This window comes from Anopheles merus, unplaced genomic scaffold, assembly GCF_017562075.2.
Source record: "Anopheles merus strain MAF unplaced genomic scaffold, AmerM5.1 LNR4000650, whole genome shotgun sequence".
Lineage (NCBI taxonomy): Eukaryota > Metazoa > Arthropoda > Insecta > Diptera > Culicidae > Anopheles > Anopheles merus.
In genome coordinates, this window is record NW_024428230.1 from 17,282 (window position 1) to 35,367 (window position 18,086).

An 18,086-nucleotide genomic window follows, 5' to 3' on the forward strand; every position below is an offset into this window, starting at 1 on the left:
TACGTATCTTAGGACAGTCCACGACTTAGGCATCGACATAAGTATCGTGGCCGCAAAATCAAGAGTCGCTCCTACCAAACCACTGTCGATCCCTAGGCTTGAATTGCAAGGGCAGTGCTAGGCACTCGCCTAAACGAATCAATCAAGAGGGAATTGCGGTTAAAGGTTCAAACAGAATTCTTTTGGACCGATTCAAAACAGTTCTAGCTTGGCTTAACTCAGAGCCTAGAACATATAATCAGTTCGTAGCCCTGAGAATCGGAGAAATTTTGGAGTTCAACTCTCCGAAGCAGTGGAACTGGGTAGCATCTGCAGAAAACCCTGCTGACGAAGCTACAAAAACTTGTAAGAAAAAGTCAATATGGTTAAATGGTCCCGACTTTCTCAAAAATTTAGAAATAAAAACACTAACACCAGACATTCCGGACACATTTGAAGACCGGAAAAGGGTAAACACTTCGAGAACAGTGGAAAGAATAGATTATGACGCCATTTCCGTCGAATGGTGTTCCAACTGGCACCGTCTAAAACGATCGGTAGCGTACGCACTAAAGTACTTGGATTGGTTAAAAAGTAAGGCTAAATCCCTGTCATTTTCGACAGCAATCGATAAAGCTACCCTTGACTTAGCTGAGCGCCACTTAATAAAAAAGGCTCAATGGGAAAGCTTTCAAACGGAGATGATACAACTCTCATTGAAGAACCCGATTAATGGCAGCAGTAAAGTTAGGTGCCTGTGCCCTATGTTGGACCAAGATGGGATCATGCGTTCTAGAGGAAGACTTGAACACGTTAAATTTCTTCAATTTAACGCACGTAGCCCTATTGTCCTACCAAAAGGGCATCACATTACAAACCTTATTCTACAACATTATCATGAGAGGTACTACCACCAGAAGAGCGAATCAGTGATGGTTGCAGTTCGTCAAAAATTCTGGGTGATAGATCTCAGAAGCAGTCTTAAGCACGTAATAAACAAATGTCAATACTGCAAAAACGCACGAGCTAAACCAATCCCACCAATAATGGCTCCACTGCCAACATGTAGAACAGCAGTGTTTAAAAAACCATTTACGCATTGTGGAGTAGATTACTTCGGCCCCCTATTCGTTACGATAGGCAGACGGTCAGAAAAAGGTGGGGTGTTATATTTACGTGTTTAACCACAAGAGCAATCCATATAGAAATAGCCATTGATCTAACGGCAAGCACCTTTATTGTTTGCTTAAAAAATTTGCAATACAGAAGAGGAAAGGTATCTTTCCTATACAGCGATAATGGGACCAACTTTGTCGGAGCCGACAATGAGATGAAACAAATAAGATATCGATGTGCCTCAGAAGGCATAGAATGGATCTTTAACCCACCAGGCGCCCCTCATTTTGGAGGTGCGTGGGAGCGAATGGTTGGAGAAATCAAGAGTCTGCTTCCCATGGCTGAGAGTTATAAAGAACACGTTCTCAGATCAATACTAACTGAGATAGAGTTCCTAACAAATAATCGACCATTGACTCACTTAACACTAGAACGAGAAGATGACGAGCCCCTAACTCCAGCTCATTTCTTGCTAGGTTGTTCCGGCGAGGCAGAGCCGAATATCTCAGATATCACCAAAACAGAATTGGTACGGTCCGATTGGAAAAGGGCCCAGGCAATCACACAACAATATTGGCGACGGTGGATAGCTGAGTATCTCCCAAAGCTTTCTAAACGAGAGAAGTGGACTCAACCGGCCAAACCATTACAAATAGGCGATATTGTCACGTTTCCCGATGAACAAAGGAAAGGAAAATGGTTTAAAGGCCGAATCTGCGAGCTGGTAACTGGCGTAGACGGACAGACTCGTTCAGCACGAATCAAAGTAGGTAATAATTTAGTTAACAGACCAACTGTAAAACTAGCAGTACTCGAGGTAAAACGAGATCAAACATTTTCAAATTGGGGAAAAGGAAAGAAACAAATCTTAACGTTATAAAAGCTAAAGCAGAAGAACTAGCAAGTCAAATACCAAAAGGAAAAAGCTCAAAATTAGGCCCGTATCATGGAGCTCATCCTTAAAATAACAATATACATAGCCGCACTGTTTTAGAGTCGAATGCTTATCGATCGTACCTATCCCTGAACCAGGAATATATTTTGATCATATTGGGACACTCCTATTAAAAAAAGGAGCATGGGAAACGACATTCCATACGGGGACACGTCCGGAAAATGATACGGATACGTTACAAACGTTGAAAAAACACTTAACCATAGTATTGAACTCCGTTAATAGTACGGACTCTGAACTCTCGGATCTAAAAGTTACACTTCAGCACGAATGCAACCATGCAATTCAACTAATCCAGGAATAAGTCACAAAAGGACAAAACGCTCCCGGGGAATATTTGGTATACTAAAAGATTTCATGTTCGGGGGAGACGACATAGACGAGCAATTAGCAGCCTTCAGAGCAGCAGAGGATACAAAAATTACACATGTGTCCGAACGTTTGACCCAAACAAATAAAAAACACAATGAGTTAACAGAAAATTTACGTCACCGAATAGACAAACTCTATGATGGTATAGATGTTCTCAGCAAGGAATTTAAGCATAACAAAAATGAAGTTCTAACAAAGTATATACAAGAAACGATCATGCTTACAACCGCTCTAGTACAAGACATGATAAATAAGTATCACGAAATAGATTCAACCAAATTATATTTAGAGGACGAAGAGATGTTAAAACAAACTATACGAAGAAAGATGGCAAGTCATTATAACGTTTTAGAATACTCGGAAATAACCAATAGGAGAATAGAAGAGGGTGAAATAGTCTTTTCTATCAAAAACATAATTGTATCGATAGAAAATTACGAGATGTTTAAAGTCATAGCCATTCCAAACTTTGCCAATCATACGATTTTAGACATACATGAAAAAATAATAGCCATCAACGAAACTAGTTACTTATACCCGAAGGAAATTTTAAAACTGAACGAATCGCACTACATATCTTCTGAGAAAATAATACAACGAGAACCAGACTGCATAGCATCAGCATTACTACACACAGAAAGTGGTACCAGATGTAGTTCAAAGGAAATAGGGCCAGAAGTCACTGAATTTATACAACTTACAAATCCAAACAGTATTCTGTTCTTCTCTACCAACCCTGATAAGATATTACTAAAATGTAACAAAACACTCACTACCCCAAGCTGCTCAATCGGAATCATAACCTTGTCACTAGACTGTAGCATTTTGACGAGCAAGTTCGAAATACAACCGACGATGCTAATAAAATCTGAGCAAGTCAGAGCATATTTTAACCCATGTTAAATTTAAGCATATCAAAAGAAGATAAGTCTAACGAAGTAGAATCGGTAACTAGTAACTATGTACTTTTCTCAATAACCATACTAAGTGTTTCTATTACGGTCATCTTGGTTTCCGCGATGTTAATCAAGAAATATCTAAAACAAAATATTGGTCCTCCTCCATGCAGGCCACCCACTTTAAACCTAGAATTGTAACTCCCCTACGAGGACTTACGGGGGGAGGATGTCGCTGACGACAATTTAGGCTTAAAAAGCAAAGCGTTGCTAGGTCAATAAATGCTGACTAGCTACGTTATGCAACGCGCCAGCGATGCGCGCTGGTTTAACGATTAAATAGAAAATAGGCTAAGAAGAATAGACTAAGAAAAATATGCTGATCGACGACGGTCAGCATTTTTAGAGTATAAAATCAATTGAATAAACTAATGAATCGATTATTTGCCAAGAACCAGTTGGTGCGTTATTATTGTGCTTAAGTCGGCGTGTACTGTGCCTGTCTTAAGCTGCTGCTCCGAAAGACACTTTCGTGTGCGCGACAATACTTTTATCGGTATGATTTGTAATATCATTAGATACGATCATCAGATCAGAATTAGATTGCCATCGCTGTTGGTTGATCGTTGATCGAAATCGTGCATTCAGATACAATGGGTAGTCTAAACTGCAACTCCGTTAAGGATTGCAAAGATACGGCTTAGAAAGGGTCAGACATCCTAACTTTGAACCATGCTCGCGAGATAAAACACAGGCAAATATGGAGAAAAGGTGATTGCATGTAGAAGCACTTTTGAAAGAAACTGTCTTTGCAAATAAGCATGCTGCTGGTGTGGCTAAACACACCTGCACGTTAACGGTAATAGAAAATTGTATTTAAAAAACTAATTATTTCGCTTGTTAAATGTAGCTTAGTTTAAATAAAATGTGGATTTAAAATGATACCTTTACGAAACAAAAACAAAAACATGCACATCACGGTTACCATCCCCGTAGACCAACACCGTAGTCTAACCGAGGGACGACATTCATTATTTACGCGTCACCAATCTCGACAGTAGACAAACCTAATACGAAAAAAAGGCATAATATTCGAACACAAACAAACCTATAAACCGCTTCTGCCGCTTTAAATATTTAAAACAACGTCACGGGACAGTGATCGCTACCGAACACCTGCGAGCGGATCACATTATCCGTCACCTTGCTGGCCAACCGCTCGGACGTGATGAAGTAATCGAGCCGCCAGCCCACATTCTTCGCCCTAGCACCCCCCATGTACGTCCAGAACGTGTACGCACCGGTCCGGTCGGGGTACAGCTTCCGGAACGTATCGACAAACCCGTACGACAGCAGCTCCGTCATCCCTTCGCGCTCCTCCGGCGTAAAGCCGGCGTTCTTCTTGTTCGTTTCGGGTTGGCCAGGTCGATCTCCTCGTGCGCCACGTTCATATCGCCGCACAGTATGACCGGCTTCTTGGCGTCCAGATCGCGCAAGTACTGGTGGAACTTTTCGTTCCACCGCAAGCGCTTCGGCAGGTTGACCAGCTTTCTGCCCGCATTCGGCACGTACACGCACACCAGGTAGAACTTTTCGTACTCTGCCGTCAGCAGCCGCCCGTCCTGGTCCTGCTCCTCGTCGCCCAACCCGTACGCCACGTGGAAGGGCATCTTTTTCGAATAGATCGCAACACCCGCGTGTCCGCCCGGCTTGCACAGCCAGTACGGATGGTAGCCCTTGATGTGGCGTGCCTCGTCCGGCATCTGGTCCTCCGTGCACTTCGTTTCCTGCACGCACATGATGTCGGGCTTTTCGTGCTCGATAAACTCGAGCCCGCCCTTGCCAACCCAGCTGCGCAGTCCGGCCACGTTCCAGCTGGAGATTTTGAAATTCCACGGTTTGTCCTCCTCGAGGGCGAGATTTAGCTTCCCATAATTGGTGGCAGATTTGTTCATTTTCGAGCCTGCTGCTGCTGCCGGTGCCGCTTTCACTTTCTTTCCCTTTGACGGTAGCGCTTCCTCCTCGTCTTCTTCCATTTCATCTGCAGGTGGTTGAGGCTTTGCCCTTTTCCGTTGCGTTACAGTGGGAATGTCTGTGATGAGATTGATATTCGGGTCATAGTTTCTTGATTGAGTGTGTACACTCGTTACTGCACGCATTTACCTCCATTCGTAGCTTCTTCCGCAGCTGCCTTTTTCTTCGTGGCCTTTTTGGGGGCATCTTCCAGAGCCTCTCCGTTGTCAGCTGCTTGAACAAAATTCATAATTCATTTCACGAGCAATTTTCAAGCGACATTAACACTTAAAACAAACGTCTAGTGAACGCACAACTTTCTACGTGCAATAATACCATAAATCAAGCATTTAACCAGACAAACAAATAATACATTTGATGATTACAATTCAAATACACAAAAGATAAAAATACGACAATACATGAACGGACACGCCATCAGAGTGGATGACAGTTATCATAACAAACATAAGTGTAAGCCATGCAATCAATTACCCACGCGCTGGATAATCGCCCTTCGAGTCCGTTTTGGCCGTTCTACAGCCTTGGAAGGGGGAGATTCGGGTGCGGTGGAAACTATATTAAAATACAAAAGCATCCATCGAGTACTCGCATTACTGATAAAAACATCGTGCAGGTGACAAGATCAATTTGATGTGTAGTTTTATAAGCATTCCTTTAAATATGGAAGATTATGCAATGATCATACCTGGTACAGTGTCCTCCGCTGCTTTCTTTCTACCCTTTACGGTCGGTTTAGCGGTCTTAGCTGTGGATTGGACAGCAGAAGACGCTTCCGGCTCTACATGCTTCGTTACAGAGACATCATCATCGCCATCCGTCTTATCTAAAACCATAAACATCCACGTTATGTTCATATTGGCTCCAAGATCCATCCCAATACGCTCCCTACCTTTCGCTTTTCCACGACCCTTTGGCTTCGCTGGAGCAGCCTTTTCCGACTCTTCCTCCTTTTTGGTGCTAGCTTTGGTTCGTCCACGCTTAGCAGGCGCTGGAGCCTCCTCCTCTTCGACCATTTCCTTCACCGTAGCAGGCTCCTCCGCTGTCTTCGAAGCTTTGGTCGCCTTCGTTTCCCTCTTGGCAGGAGCTTTCTTCCCCTTTGCTTTGACGTCTTCCGCCGTGCCATTGCTGGATGCTTCTTGCTCGGGTACTGCTTCCTTTTTCGTCGATCGACCCTTCTTAGCCGGTGCGACCTTTTCCATCACCTCCCCATTGGTTTTTGCACCATTTTCCTCCACTCCATTGCTTTCTTCTACCACGTCGCCCGCCTTTGTACGCTTTGCTGCCGGTTTCCGTGCTGGCTTTTCCACCACCGGTGCCGGTTCTGGCACAGTCGCTTTCCGCTTGCTACCACCGCGAGCCTTCAACGGCTCCGATGGCATTTGATCGGGTTCCGTAAGCTGCTCCTGCTGCTTTTCCGCTTCAACGGCGGTCTCTTTGGCAACACCTCTCGGTTGACGTCCACGCTTTTTCGGCTTTTCTTCCATGATTCCAAATCTAGGAGCTGGAATAGAACTTTGTTGTTTTTTCAGTTGTTCTTCCCCACAACACACTATCGTGCGGCCTTGATCAAAAACCGGATATCGAATCGAAGACCTTGGGTTTCGTGGTTTATGAGACTTTTGTGCATCCAGCACTAGCAAGCGAGCGATCAAATCTTCGTTTGCCCCGCCGACGAATGGAGTATCAAAGACCTTGCCACAGCACCACACCTTCCAAAATCGGAGCAAAAGAAAACACTTCAAACAACAAAATTCAGCAAGCGCGACTGCCGCCGACCGAGGATTTGCCGTGCAGATGCCGGGTAGCGAAAATGGCGCGCGGTGTATGACGTTTCGAGGCGTATGACAGTTCGATGCGTTTACAGCCGGATCGAAATTCAAATTGAACCGGTCGGTTATATTTATCGCAATAGATGCAAAGTTGTATTTATTTTAGCATGATTATAGAAATTCCTTCTTTTCCTTTCTTTATTTCCATTCCAATTTCTTCAACTAATCTCGAATCGTCAACACAAACCCAACATCACCGTGCATGCCTCCAACCATATTGCATACCGGCAAATGACGCAGATCGTGCGCATGCCTGCTAGATCGCTGGAGGAAAACGTGTCATGGAAACCCATCGAAACACGCTGCTCGCACCACATGGAAAAGCATACCAAGCACCGACCCGACTGTTCACCATGCTGTGTGTGTGTGTGTGTTTAAGGACCGGACAGCGCACCGTGTGCTTGTGTGCGTATCCGTGTGGGAGTCAGTGAGCATGCAGTCAGTTTTTCCGATTTTCTTCCCTGGATAAGTCAGCTGGCATAGACCGCAGGTCAGCTCAGGAGGCGCACGGCTTCGGCGAAAAACCACCCTCCAAAGATGTGTTAACGCTCCCGCGCTTGTGTGCAGGTGTGTGTGTTGTGTGTGTGGTTGTGTCCGAGAGTGCCAAGTGTGGCTGCTAAACCGATGCTGCTTGATACGGTGGCCACAACGGTAGTGCTTCAAATTGTAAAGCTTTCATCGCAACTTTCCGGGAGCCACTCGACATACCGAGCATTCCGACCATCTTCCCACCACCCCCAGCAGCTCCAGGCTTTCCAATAGTGTACAGTTTCGGCTGAAGAAGAGGAAGCGAAAGGCGCTACCGCAAACAGACGGCAACCAGAATGTCCGCCATCTACGGCACACGGATGGAATCGGACTATCCGCTGGACGACACGCTCGAGTACTTTATCAAGTTTCCCTCACCCAACTTCCGGAGCGACACACAAACGGCCGAAAGTGATTATGTGTTCGTGTGCAATGAAACGAACGTCCCCATCGTGCTGCTGCTCGGGTGGGCCGGATGCCAGGACAAGTATCTGATGAAGTACTCCAAAATCTACGAAGACCGTGGGTAAGTATGGGCGAAGAGAGGGACGGTGTGGGCGGGTACGGGCATACCAATAACGTGTTGTTTACATTGACGATAAACAGACTCATCACCATCCGGTACACGGCACCGGTGGAGAATCTATTCTGGAAGCGGGCCGGTATGCATCAGATCGGCGAGAAGATATTGAAACTCATCTACGACATGAACTTCGACAGCCATCCGCTCATATTCCACGTGTTTTCCAACGGAGGAGCCTTCCTGTACCAGCACATTGCGCTCGCATTGAGAAGGTCCAAGTCGCCGATTAACATTTGCGGCATGATCTTCGACTCGGCACCGGGCGACCGGCGGATAGTGGGGCTGTACCGGGCCATTACGGCGATCTACGGGAAGGAGCGACGGTGTAATGCCCTGCTGTCCGCGTTCATGGCCGTCGCTGCCATTTTACTGTGGACTTTTGAGGTAGGCGATTTTGTGTGCTGTACTGTACCGACTTTTTCTAAATGATGGAATACCTACCCCACCTAGGACGCCTTCAATTACATACTCAATTTTATCAAACCCCGAGGCTACGAAGTACAAACCAATCCGTCGCACAACTTGAAGTACGAAAGCAACGCATGGCCCAGCTGTTTCTTTACTCCAAGGAGGACCTTTTGATACCCTATACTGTGAGATGCTTCGAGGAAGTTTCTGTTCCATGTTTGAACGAGGTACTAATTCCGATCATTTTGGTTTCCGTTCTCCAATTGCAGGATATAGAAAAGTTTGCCAACTACCGGCGGCGCTGCGGTGTGGACGTGCGCATGATTTGCTTCGAGCGTTCCGAGCACGTGAAGCACTACATCCGCCACCCGCAGCAGTACGTCTACACCGTCTGCAAGTTTATCAACGATTGTTTGTCGCACTACTATGGCAAATTTCACAACTGAACAATTACGAAGGAACGAGAGCTTTTGTAGAGCGAGGGGCGTAATGTTGGTTAGCTGTTTTTAATTTGTGTTTCCTTTTTTTCTTTAATGTGATGAACGCACAAATTCTTTACTGAAGCGCAAACGCCACCGCAGCTATCTTAACTATGCGAAACGCACATTTGCAACACACACAACAAAAATACTAATACCCAACACTCCAGACTGGGGGTCGGAATAGTGAATTCTAGCGATTTAGGTTTTTTCTTATGAACTCACCAGTATGCATAGCAATTGTTTTCATTGTGATTCACCTTTTAGAAACTAAAATAAGCATATTTAAAATGCCTTAATTCGTGGTGCACGGGGAGCGCACGCTCGTTTGTGTGTATGTGTACGTTAAACTTCTTCTAGTGGTAGCAAACAAATTACAAACTCCAACACTCGTACATTTCCGTTCCAGTCAGTTCTAATTGGTATCAGCTAAAAAAAAACAAATGAACCCCGTTTCCCGGGATTGAATGCCGTGAACATGTAATTTTCATTTAAAAGGGAAATAAACTAAAATAGGCATTGAATTGTCCATGAAATATTTGAAGAATTTCATACTAATCTCATAATATTGAGTAAAATAAAATGTCCAGGAACGGACTGCGTCAACCGTCATTTTAAATACAGACTCACTGTCATACCTTCTGTAGAACACTTTGGAGTGTCTGTAGAACAGAAAGACAGGAAAGCACAGTGGAGGAACACACACCCTAAATGTAATTCTGTATATTTTATGTAATATTGCATATTTTCCTTATTTATATAAATTTGTAAAAATCTTTTCTCTAGTAGCATAAACATATTTTTTCAGCAGTTATCTAAATTTTAAACGAATTTAAAAACACTCCTCGTACCAGCGTTTCTCCCACTGTCCGAAGAAACGTCCGATTTGTTTACATTCTGCCACTGCCGGTACGATGCACACGCTGCGTGCAGAACAAGCGTGTCCCGTCCCGTTTCCCTTGTTGTAAAATACGTTAAACGATGAAAAGATATCTGTTAGATTTAAGTGCACTATACTCTGATCATCGCCAGAAAGCGTACATCGGCTACCGGGCGGCGTGGACCACGGTGGGATGTTTGATACGGACCGTACAGGACACGTTCGGCATCGCTTCGGATCTGTACGTGTGCAGTGAGGATGGAATTTTCTATCCCGAGTGTGAAAATGTAGGCCTTATACCCGACGGAGAAACATTAAGGTATGTATTTCCTATGTAGCCATTTGTGCTTTATTTTTACTTTATCTTCCTTTCTTTGTAGGATACTTCCTAAAGCACAGGTGCAAAGTAGGAAACGATCCAACACAGTTTCAGACGACGAACCTCGCAAGCGTACCGCCGCAAACGCTCAGCAAGAAAGCAGCACATACGAAGACATCGAATCCACGCTGCTCGGTCTCCCAAAACCAAAGCGTCGTCGTATACGGAAGCGTAAAAGTAAGACTGTTGTGGATGAGCAGCAACCCTCCCAGCCAGTGCCAAGCGCACCCATAAAACAACCAACAGTTGACGAAACACAAAACGGACACGTTCGCTTCCCCGACGAGGAGTCGCAAACGAGCGAGGAGAAGGCATCATCGGACGATCCAGAACTGCCCTATAGAAACTTAAATCGCACCATGAAGGCAAGAGTCGTGCGGGCCGTGTCCCCATCCTCGCTCACAATACAGCCACCAAGCGATATTCCCTCTGAACATGCAAATAATGGCAGTGCTGAAGACACTCACACTACTGAGCCATCCGTACGCACCTCAAGCCCCTCCCTAAAACCCAGAATCGTTCGAGCACTTCGACCGGAAAGCGCAACGGTGCAGGTAAAGCGGGAACTACTTGAAGCTTCCCACGTGAAGGCGGCGACGGCGGCGCTGCAACAATCATGTCCACCGCAAACAGTGCAGCAACAAAACACGGCGATAATCGAGATTGACTCTCAACCAACACCTGTTCCCGGTGAAGAGGCCACTCGTGATGCCGGCGCAACAATACTGGCAGTATGAGGAAGCATTGCTCACAAACACACGTGAAGTGTGTTGCGTGTGTTTAACATGTTGCCATCTGTTGGCGGATGGGAGGGACGCGTTCAATCGGAAAGAGGAATAAAAATGCATTTCCCATGTTTCCTACACTATGCCACCATGCGGCTAATTGGAAAATAAACAGGCCGAGAAGGTCGAGAGATTAAAGCTTTGAACTTAAAGTTTGTTTACCTTTAGTGTGGACCATCCGTTGCATCATTTTTATCACAAAATTTTAACATACTGTTTATCTACTTCAAACATTGCGCAATTTTTACGCAAACCGTTTATAATTCTTTTCACTTCTCTAGGCGGTAGTTGTTAAACACAATCCTTTTTTGATGTGACTCTCGCTAATGTTTTTCTTTCGTTTTGTTCTCCTAAAACATACGAAAAGCACTGAAAAATTAGAGCACAACAAATATATTTATATTTAAATAACACGATACAAGGCAAATGGTGAAGCGACAAATCTCTCTGTGTGGTGTATTATGGGTTGATTTTCGTTTTAGTTATGCTCTCAAGCGCCTCTCGCAAGTGTAAAATGGTGTTTTATCTTCTCTATTTGCCTAACAACGAATCGGGTGGTATAAAGGGGGTGTTGTGTATTTTCATGCAAGCGCCCCTCACTGGGATATAGAACACAGGAAAATGAATGTGCAAGATGTTTTCACAAAAAAAAAAATGGAAAATGTCTTCTTAATTAAACAAAGCCATTTGCACTTCGATTAAAGTGCGCTAAAGCCTTTCCACTTTTCCCATTTTCTGTGCCGAATGGGCAAGCAAAATGAATTAATCCTCCTGTGACACGGGGCTGGTAGGTATGTCGACTTTACGCTATGTATGCTTATGGGTTTACTATGTGTTTGTGTGTGTGTTGCTTGATAAAATTGTGCTCCTTGGTCGGCCGTCCGGCGTCTCCCGCCCCACAACACAACAAATCGAGAGCACACGCAGCCACTGCGCCTTACTGCCCGCGCCCACCTTACGCCGAGTGCTGCTGGATGAAGTTTTCCAGCTTTTCCGCGTTCGCGCCGGAGAACTGGCCCACCACCTCCTTCCGCTTGATGAACAGGAAGGTGGGCATGCTGGCAATGTTGTACTGGGCCGCCAGCTCCTCGCACTCGTCCACATCCACCTTCACCACGACGATCTTGTCCGCGTACTTGTTCTGGAACTCCTCCAGCTTCGGGGCGATCACCTTGCACGGGCCGCACCAGGTGGCGAAGAAATCGACCACGACGAGCTGATCACCGGCCGCTTCCAGCTTGTTGTTGAAGTCCTCCTGCAAAAAGGGTGGGGAAGGAGGATAAAGCAATGAACATTAATTCTTTTATTTCTCTGTTTTTTGCTGGGCATTTGCTAGGCAAAGCTTTGTGGCGCCGTTGCCTATTTGCCATGCGATTTATCTTCAGAGAGGATGGCACGGGGGTCGGTCGTACAGAGGAATCATTCAACAGCGAAGCGTGAGTAATGTTCGACAGAGTGCATCTGACGTCGAGCGATGCAATAAAACATGCATTTAACGACAGTTGACAGTGCAAGGATGAGATCATTCGCTTTCAACTATCAGCCAGCGTGGGTTTAGATTTGAAACAACCCTTTAAAGGCATTTTAAACCATACCCAACACTGCAACTAGACCGTGCAATGCAGTAAATGAGCCATTCCCTGTGTATGTGACAGTATATTGAGAAAGATTTCATCATAGCAAGCACCGGAAGGCTCCCGGCTGTGACTGGCAGCGATAACATAGCAACGACCCGCTACCGCCACCATCGTGTTGCTTAGATAGCCTTAGGTTTCGGAGTCATGTCAAGGTTCCCCCTTTCGCTAACATTAACACCCTGCCTGCTCGGTGCAGTAATAATAAGTGATGAATAATGGAATCAAACCACAACCGGCGTGTATCGAATTCCGCGCCTCGGTGGTCTCGAATATTCAAGTTTTTACACACCCGACCACTACCACCACGGACGCGCAATCTGAAGGCCATACACACAACCAACAACTGTGACTACTGATATTTCCAATGACTCACTGGACATGTGTCATTTGACTGTGTGCGTATCTAAGATCCACCTGCTCTATTAGAGACATATTGTTTTACACCTTTGTAAATGCACATTTAAAAAAAACACAGGCACCGAAAATCAATTAATTCATTCGTTTTTAACACCTTCTTCCACGTCCGCGGGGTTTCTCGCGGGAACAGTGGGCGGGCGATGAAAAGGCAAACATCACCTGGAAAATGGGGGAATGTGTGTATCAAATTTCACAAATAAGTGACGGCGAAACCGAGCATTTTGGAGCGCACGAAGCCAACCCTCTTTTGTTTGATATTGGTTTTCCTAATTAAACCGATGGTGTGTGGATGGGTGGGTGTGTGTTTTTGCTCTTTAAACGTGTCCAAATTTTTAATGCGAATGCCGAGAAATCACCCAAAGAGCCCAGAAAAAACAGGAAACCACCTACGATAATGCAATCGCATATTTGCAACGTGGAACGATCTGGAAACTGTTTCCTGCTTTGCAATTCTCATCTTGGGAAATGTTGATGGCACAAACAACACACAGGGTGTATCAGCAAGTGTGCCCTCTCGTAGGCCGTTCGTAATCATAGTAATCTTCGCTTGGCGGTCTCTGTGGTTCCCATCACAACGAGCGTGGTAGAAGCAACCTGTGTGTCTGCGTTGCCTACAGAGTGGCCAAATCGGTGCCTTGAGTTTTTAAACCGCGAAAGTAAGAGCTTATCTAACCACCACCACACCGGCACCGTATCGCACATTATTGCCTGGGCACATACACACGCAGTGGGTAGCGCGTTATTCTTCCGATTGTGGCAGCGAAGATGCGCGTCTGTGCTTCTTTGAGGCCCCCCCCCCCCCCCCCTTGCCGTATTATCTCATCATCCCGCTTTCCGGACAACCAATGGCGCACATCATTCACTCGGTGACAGCACAGAGTCCCATAAGGGACGGTGTAAGGGGTTTTTTTTCCTATGTATCACAAATCCCCATTGATTTTCATGACACATCAACATCATCATCATCATCGTGAGTTAGCCGTTTGGTCGGTTTGTGCCGGGACTGCTACAAATGGCGGTCGTGAAGAACCCTGACGGGGAGAGAGAGAGAGAGAGAGAAGGTCGACTCACACAGCCCACAGTACCAATACAGCAAGCGATTTAATTAGCCACTGGCCGTATCATACAAGCCGCCGACCGCCCGCGATGATGACGATGGTGCTGGTTTGACTCAATCGACCGACCGACCGACCCCCTCCTATAACGCCTGACGCCTATTACTCCCGGTCCGACAAATGGGAGCAAAGGGGGATAGAAAACGAAAGAAACGGAAGTACAACAAAGGGGTGTGCAAGACAGAAAAAGGAAAAAAAAACGGCTCAACACACACACAAACACACTGTCCCATGCACACTTTGAATGGAAGCTCCACAAATCAATTCTCACTATACCCTACCCCCCACTAAGCTGTGGCCACGATTCTTCGGGTAAGGGTGTGTAAAAGATAGCCCACAGCAATGGATTTTTTTTGGCGCACACACAACGATGTCGGACTGGAAGATTTTTTTTTTGTTCCTAAATGGCCCGGCAAGCCGGCCGGAACGATGGCATCACTCTGTTTGTTCCACTGTACCCCCACCATACATTTGTACGTTTACTTACGGAATCTTTCACCATGTACACCATTTTGGCTGCTGGTAATAAAGCTGACTCGAAGTAAGGTTACGAGGAAGGAGCACGCGATTTGCTGCTGCTGCTGCACGGGCGACGAGGGAAAGTTCGTTCGACCAACACGTCCACTCTTTTCAAGTGAACTTTTGTCCGACTCGCGCTGGCTCGCTGGCGGAATGACAGTTGGAATTGGACACACACACAACCACAGTGGAAGGTGCTATTCGTGGTGCGGCGAGACGTTTTCTCGAACGGTTTCGAATTACCGACAGTTCGAAAATTAATTTAAATCTCTTTTGTGCAATAACTTCGCAATAAAAATAGCGAAATTGAAACTGTTTTCTATTATCAATAAGTATACACTTGAAAATGAATCACGTTAAATAAATTGAGTCTGTTTTAAAACCGTTGTTCAACGGTCAACGGTTCTTCGAATAGTTTCGAATAAACTTCAAATCAGCCGTTTGACAGCACAGAACCCAAGTAACAAAATATGACCCTACGACAACCATAAAGGAATAAATTGGCTTTAGACAAAAAGTTGACCCTTCCCACAGAGTAAATTGAATTTTCAATAAATATTTGGATATTTTTGAGTCTCTTGCCACTCTGCACTAATTTTCAGCACAATTTTCAGCGATGAAAAGTGTGTTGTTCTGCGGATAGTGAGATGAGTGAAGTGACCCATGGTGAGTTTCAGACATAAGTGAGCTTCAACGTTTGACGACAATGTTTTCTTTTTCTTTACTATTTAACGAGATCTTTGGGCAGAGTGGCAATAATTTCATATGATTTTTAAAATTTAAACTAGGAATAATCCTGTATCTTTGCTCTAATTATCCCTGCCATTGAGTTATGATCGTACAAATCGGCAGTGAGAAAAGCATCTCACTTCATCCGATACTTACAATATTGGTACAATTACAGTACAGTACAGTACTTACAGCTTTTCGCTATGAGAATATATTTTAAGATAGAAAAAACAAGGCTTAAAGAAGAACTATTTAAAATCATATTAACGTTTCTTTTATTAACATAATCACAGCTAACTCTTAAAACGTACCGAAACAATACTTACACGTAATACTTTACACATCTAATACCATCTGTCTCTCGATCTTTTTTGACTTTCCTTTTTTTTAATCACCCCCGAAAAAAACAAGAGAGGACAACCGCCCAATTAAAAGTGCGTTCTAGCCGTCGTACGTAAGCTAAAGGTGTGTATGGACCTGCTCCGATCCCCAGTGTTTGGAACTGCCCCGGGCCAACCCTGTCCGCTGCTCAGTACCGCTCGCTAATGCTGAACGCCTTATTGTCGCTGCCGTACACCATCGAAATGCCATCGCACTTGCCGGTCTGCAGCTGCAGCGTCGAGTTGGTTGGGATGATCGGTTTGTGGTTAAAGTACCGGAGGTAGATCTTCACCCGCAGCTTGTAGATCGCGAACATCAGCATGTGTACGATCATGGCCAGCAGGATGGTACCGACCACCGTCACCATCGCCTTGCCCGGCTCGTTCCAGTCGAGAACGTTGTAAATGTACGCCGGCGAATCTGTGCGAGGAAGGAAAAGTGTCAAGGGCAAATCGAAGAGAAGAGAGAGAGAGAGTGAGAGAGAAAGAGAGAAAAAAACAATTCACGTTAGTGAAGTTTGTAAGTGAAATGAATATCCGAAAGTTGAGTTTCCCCTTCTTGTTGCGGATCGTACGCGAGTCACTTGGGGTGACCTTCATTAAACGCAGCAATTGGTGGTCACAGTAATAGACTCTCTCAAGCACATCAGTGCTCCAGTTCCGTATGGCTTGCAAGTCCCACATGAAGTTGCCTTCGGAAGCAGGTAGGCGAGGGGGAGGATATGGCGGGACCTACTGATCCACTGATGCTTAGCTGGAGTTGTAATAAGTTTCAAACAGGTTTCCATTTCTACCAACCAACCGTGTTATGATCGCACCATACAGATCCACGGATGAAGCCCCCTGATCACACTGGAGCCCCCTGCCTATGCTCACGGCAAATTGCACGAGGAAATCCAAAGGGTGCTATCGGCTCTAAAAGACGAGGGAAACGTGCGAGTGGCAATTGGAGGGCTACCCCCTTTCCTGGAAGCATCGACGATAGGTTTGCGCGTTATCTATCTCCTACCCAGATTATGCATTTTAATGCAAACTTCAGGCGGTCTGGAGGTAGCAGTAAATGCAGAGCAGGTATGTGATCTTTGTTACACTAGTAGCTGATTTCTTCGCAGCGCGGGACCATTAGACCTTCTGGAAGTTTGCATCGTGCTACGTAACTGGCTTGATGAGAGTTTCCAGAAGAAACTGGCCGGGCAAACGTCTGAATAATGTTGATGATGGCCACTCCATCATCATATCTAAACGAGATAGCAAACAGTTCTCAACGGTCGTTGTGCCTTCATCTACAAGCTGACGTCAATGTGCCATGCTCTTAAATTACTTTCGATTTTTTGTGTGAGTATTGCGTTCCTATACACCTCCTACCAACTTGCAATTTCAATACTGCAAAATCAATATTGAACAGTGTGTTCCGATGATTCTAAAAGTCACACCCCGGGGTTGATCGGTCAGCAGAACTGAGCGCGAGGAAAGCCGGTTGCTCAGTTGACAAGTAGTTTGCTGGTAGATAAGTTGTAGGCTTGGCCTAATGTAAAAACACGAAACAAGTGAAACGTATCTCGTTCTCGATGTTTCACCTGCGTACAGCGGCTTGTTTCTATACTTCATTACTCCAAGATCAGCATTGATCGGTAGTGTGAAAGGTGTGAAACGCCCTGAGGCGCTACCGTACTTCTGTCGCAATTACCGTGGAACATGGTTGATTGCATGCAATTTTAACAAATATTAATCACGAAACGTTTGGCAAACTCTCCCCCTTTATATTCACCCATGTGAGATCGCTAACGCACACGGCTAAAGTACTGCAAGCATCATTAATCACTGTATCGATCGGGTTCATATTCTGCATAACAGCGACTACACCATGCGATGAACACAATGGCTAGAGAAGTCGTAACGTCGTACGTACCCTGCCGTTTTGCAATATAGCAGTCACCCACGGTCTCAGTATGCGCTGCCCGTCGCTTAAATTGTTATTTACTATCCTTACCTATCGGTACCGTCGGCCGCATAGTAGATGACGGAGAATATGCAATACACCAGCCCGAAAGTGATCGGTTGCA

General features: G+C 45.3%; 4 protein-coding genes across 4 annotated transcripts; 2 read left to right on the plus strand and 2 right to left on the minus strand.

The window, feature by feature from the left end:
• Positions 1-4,455: 4,455 nt before the first annotated feature.
• On the minus strand, positions 4,456-7,402 carry LOC121602838 (recombination repair protein 1-like). Its single transcript, XM_041931601.1, is given in 6 exon segments — positions 4,456-4,730; positions 4,733-5,410; positions 5,482-5,562; positions 5,827-5,907; positions 6,041-6,178; positions 6,245-7,402. Coding segments are annotated over 6 exon segments (1,848 nt in total). The 5' UTR covers positions 6,840-7,402.
• A 60-nt stretch (positions 7,403-7,462) lies between these two features.
• Positions 7,463-9,720, plus strand: LOC121602839 (transmembrane protein 53-B-like). The gene is given in 5 exon segments (XM_041931602.1): positions 7,463-8,238; positions 8,319-8,679; positions 8,746-8,842; positions 8,845-8,888; positions 8,973-9,720. Coding segments are annotated over 5 exon segments (909 nt in total). The 5' UTR covers positions 7,463-8,008; the 3' UTR covers positions 9,150-9,720.
• A 369-nt stretch (positions 9,721-10,089) lies between these two features.
• On the plus strand, positions 10,090-11,367 carry LOC121602836. The gene is made up of 2 exons (XM_041931599.1): positions 10,090-10,381; positions 10,443-11,367. Exons 1-2 carry the CDS (start codon positions 10,164-10,166, stop codon positions 11,176-11,178), a joined length of 954 nt encoding a protein of 317 aa, XP_041787533.1. The 5' UTR covers positions 10,090-10,163; the 3' UTR covers positions 11,179-11,367.
• Positions 11,368-11,603: 236 nt separating this feature from the next.
• Positions 11,604-15,034, minus strand: LOC121602840 (thioredoxin-2-like). Its single transcript, XM_041931603.1, has 2 exons — positions 14,883-15,034; positions 11,604-12,481 (listed from the first exon to the last, which is right to left on the minus strand). The coding sequence occupies exons 1-2, from the start codon at positions 14,904-14,906 to the stop codon at positions 12,182-12,184; spliced, it is 324 nt and encodes a 107-aa protein (XP_041787537.1). The 5' UTR covers positions 14,907-15,034; the 3' UTR covers positions 11,604-12,181.
• Between the last annotated feature and the right edge of the window lie 3,052 nt (positions 15,035-18,086).

Coding starts and splice junctions, on each gene's coding strand:
- LOC121602836 (XM_041931599.1), top strand. CDS start 10,164: ATGAAAAGATATCTGTTAGATTTAAGTGCACTATACTCTGATCATCGC. Junction 10,382..10,442: donor CCCGACGGAGAAACATTAAG/GTATGTATTTCC, acceptor CTTTCTTTGTAG/GATACTTCCTAAAGCACAGG.
- LOC121602840 (XM_041931603.1), bottom strand. CDS start 14,906: ATGGTGTACATGGTGAAAGATTCC. Junction 12,482..14,882: donor TGTACATGGTGAAAGATTCC/GTAAGTAAACGT, acceptor CCCTTTTTGCAG/GAGGACTTCAACAACAAGCT.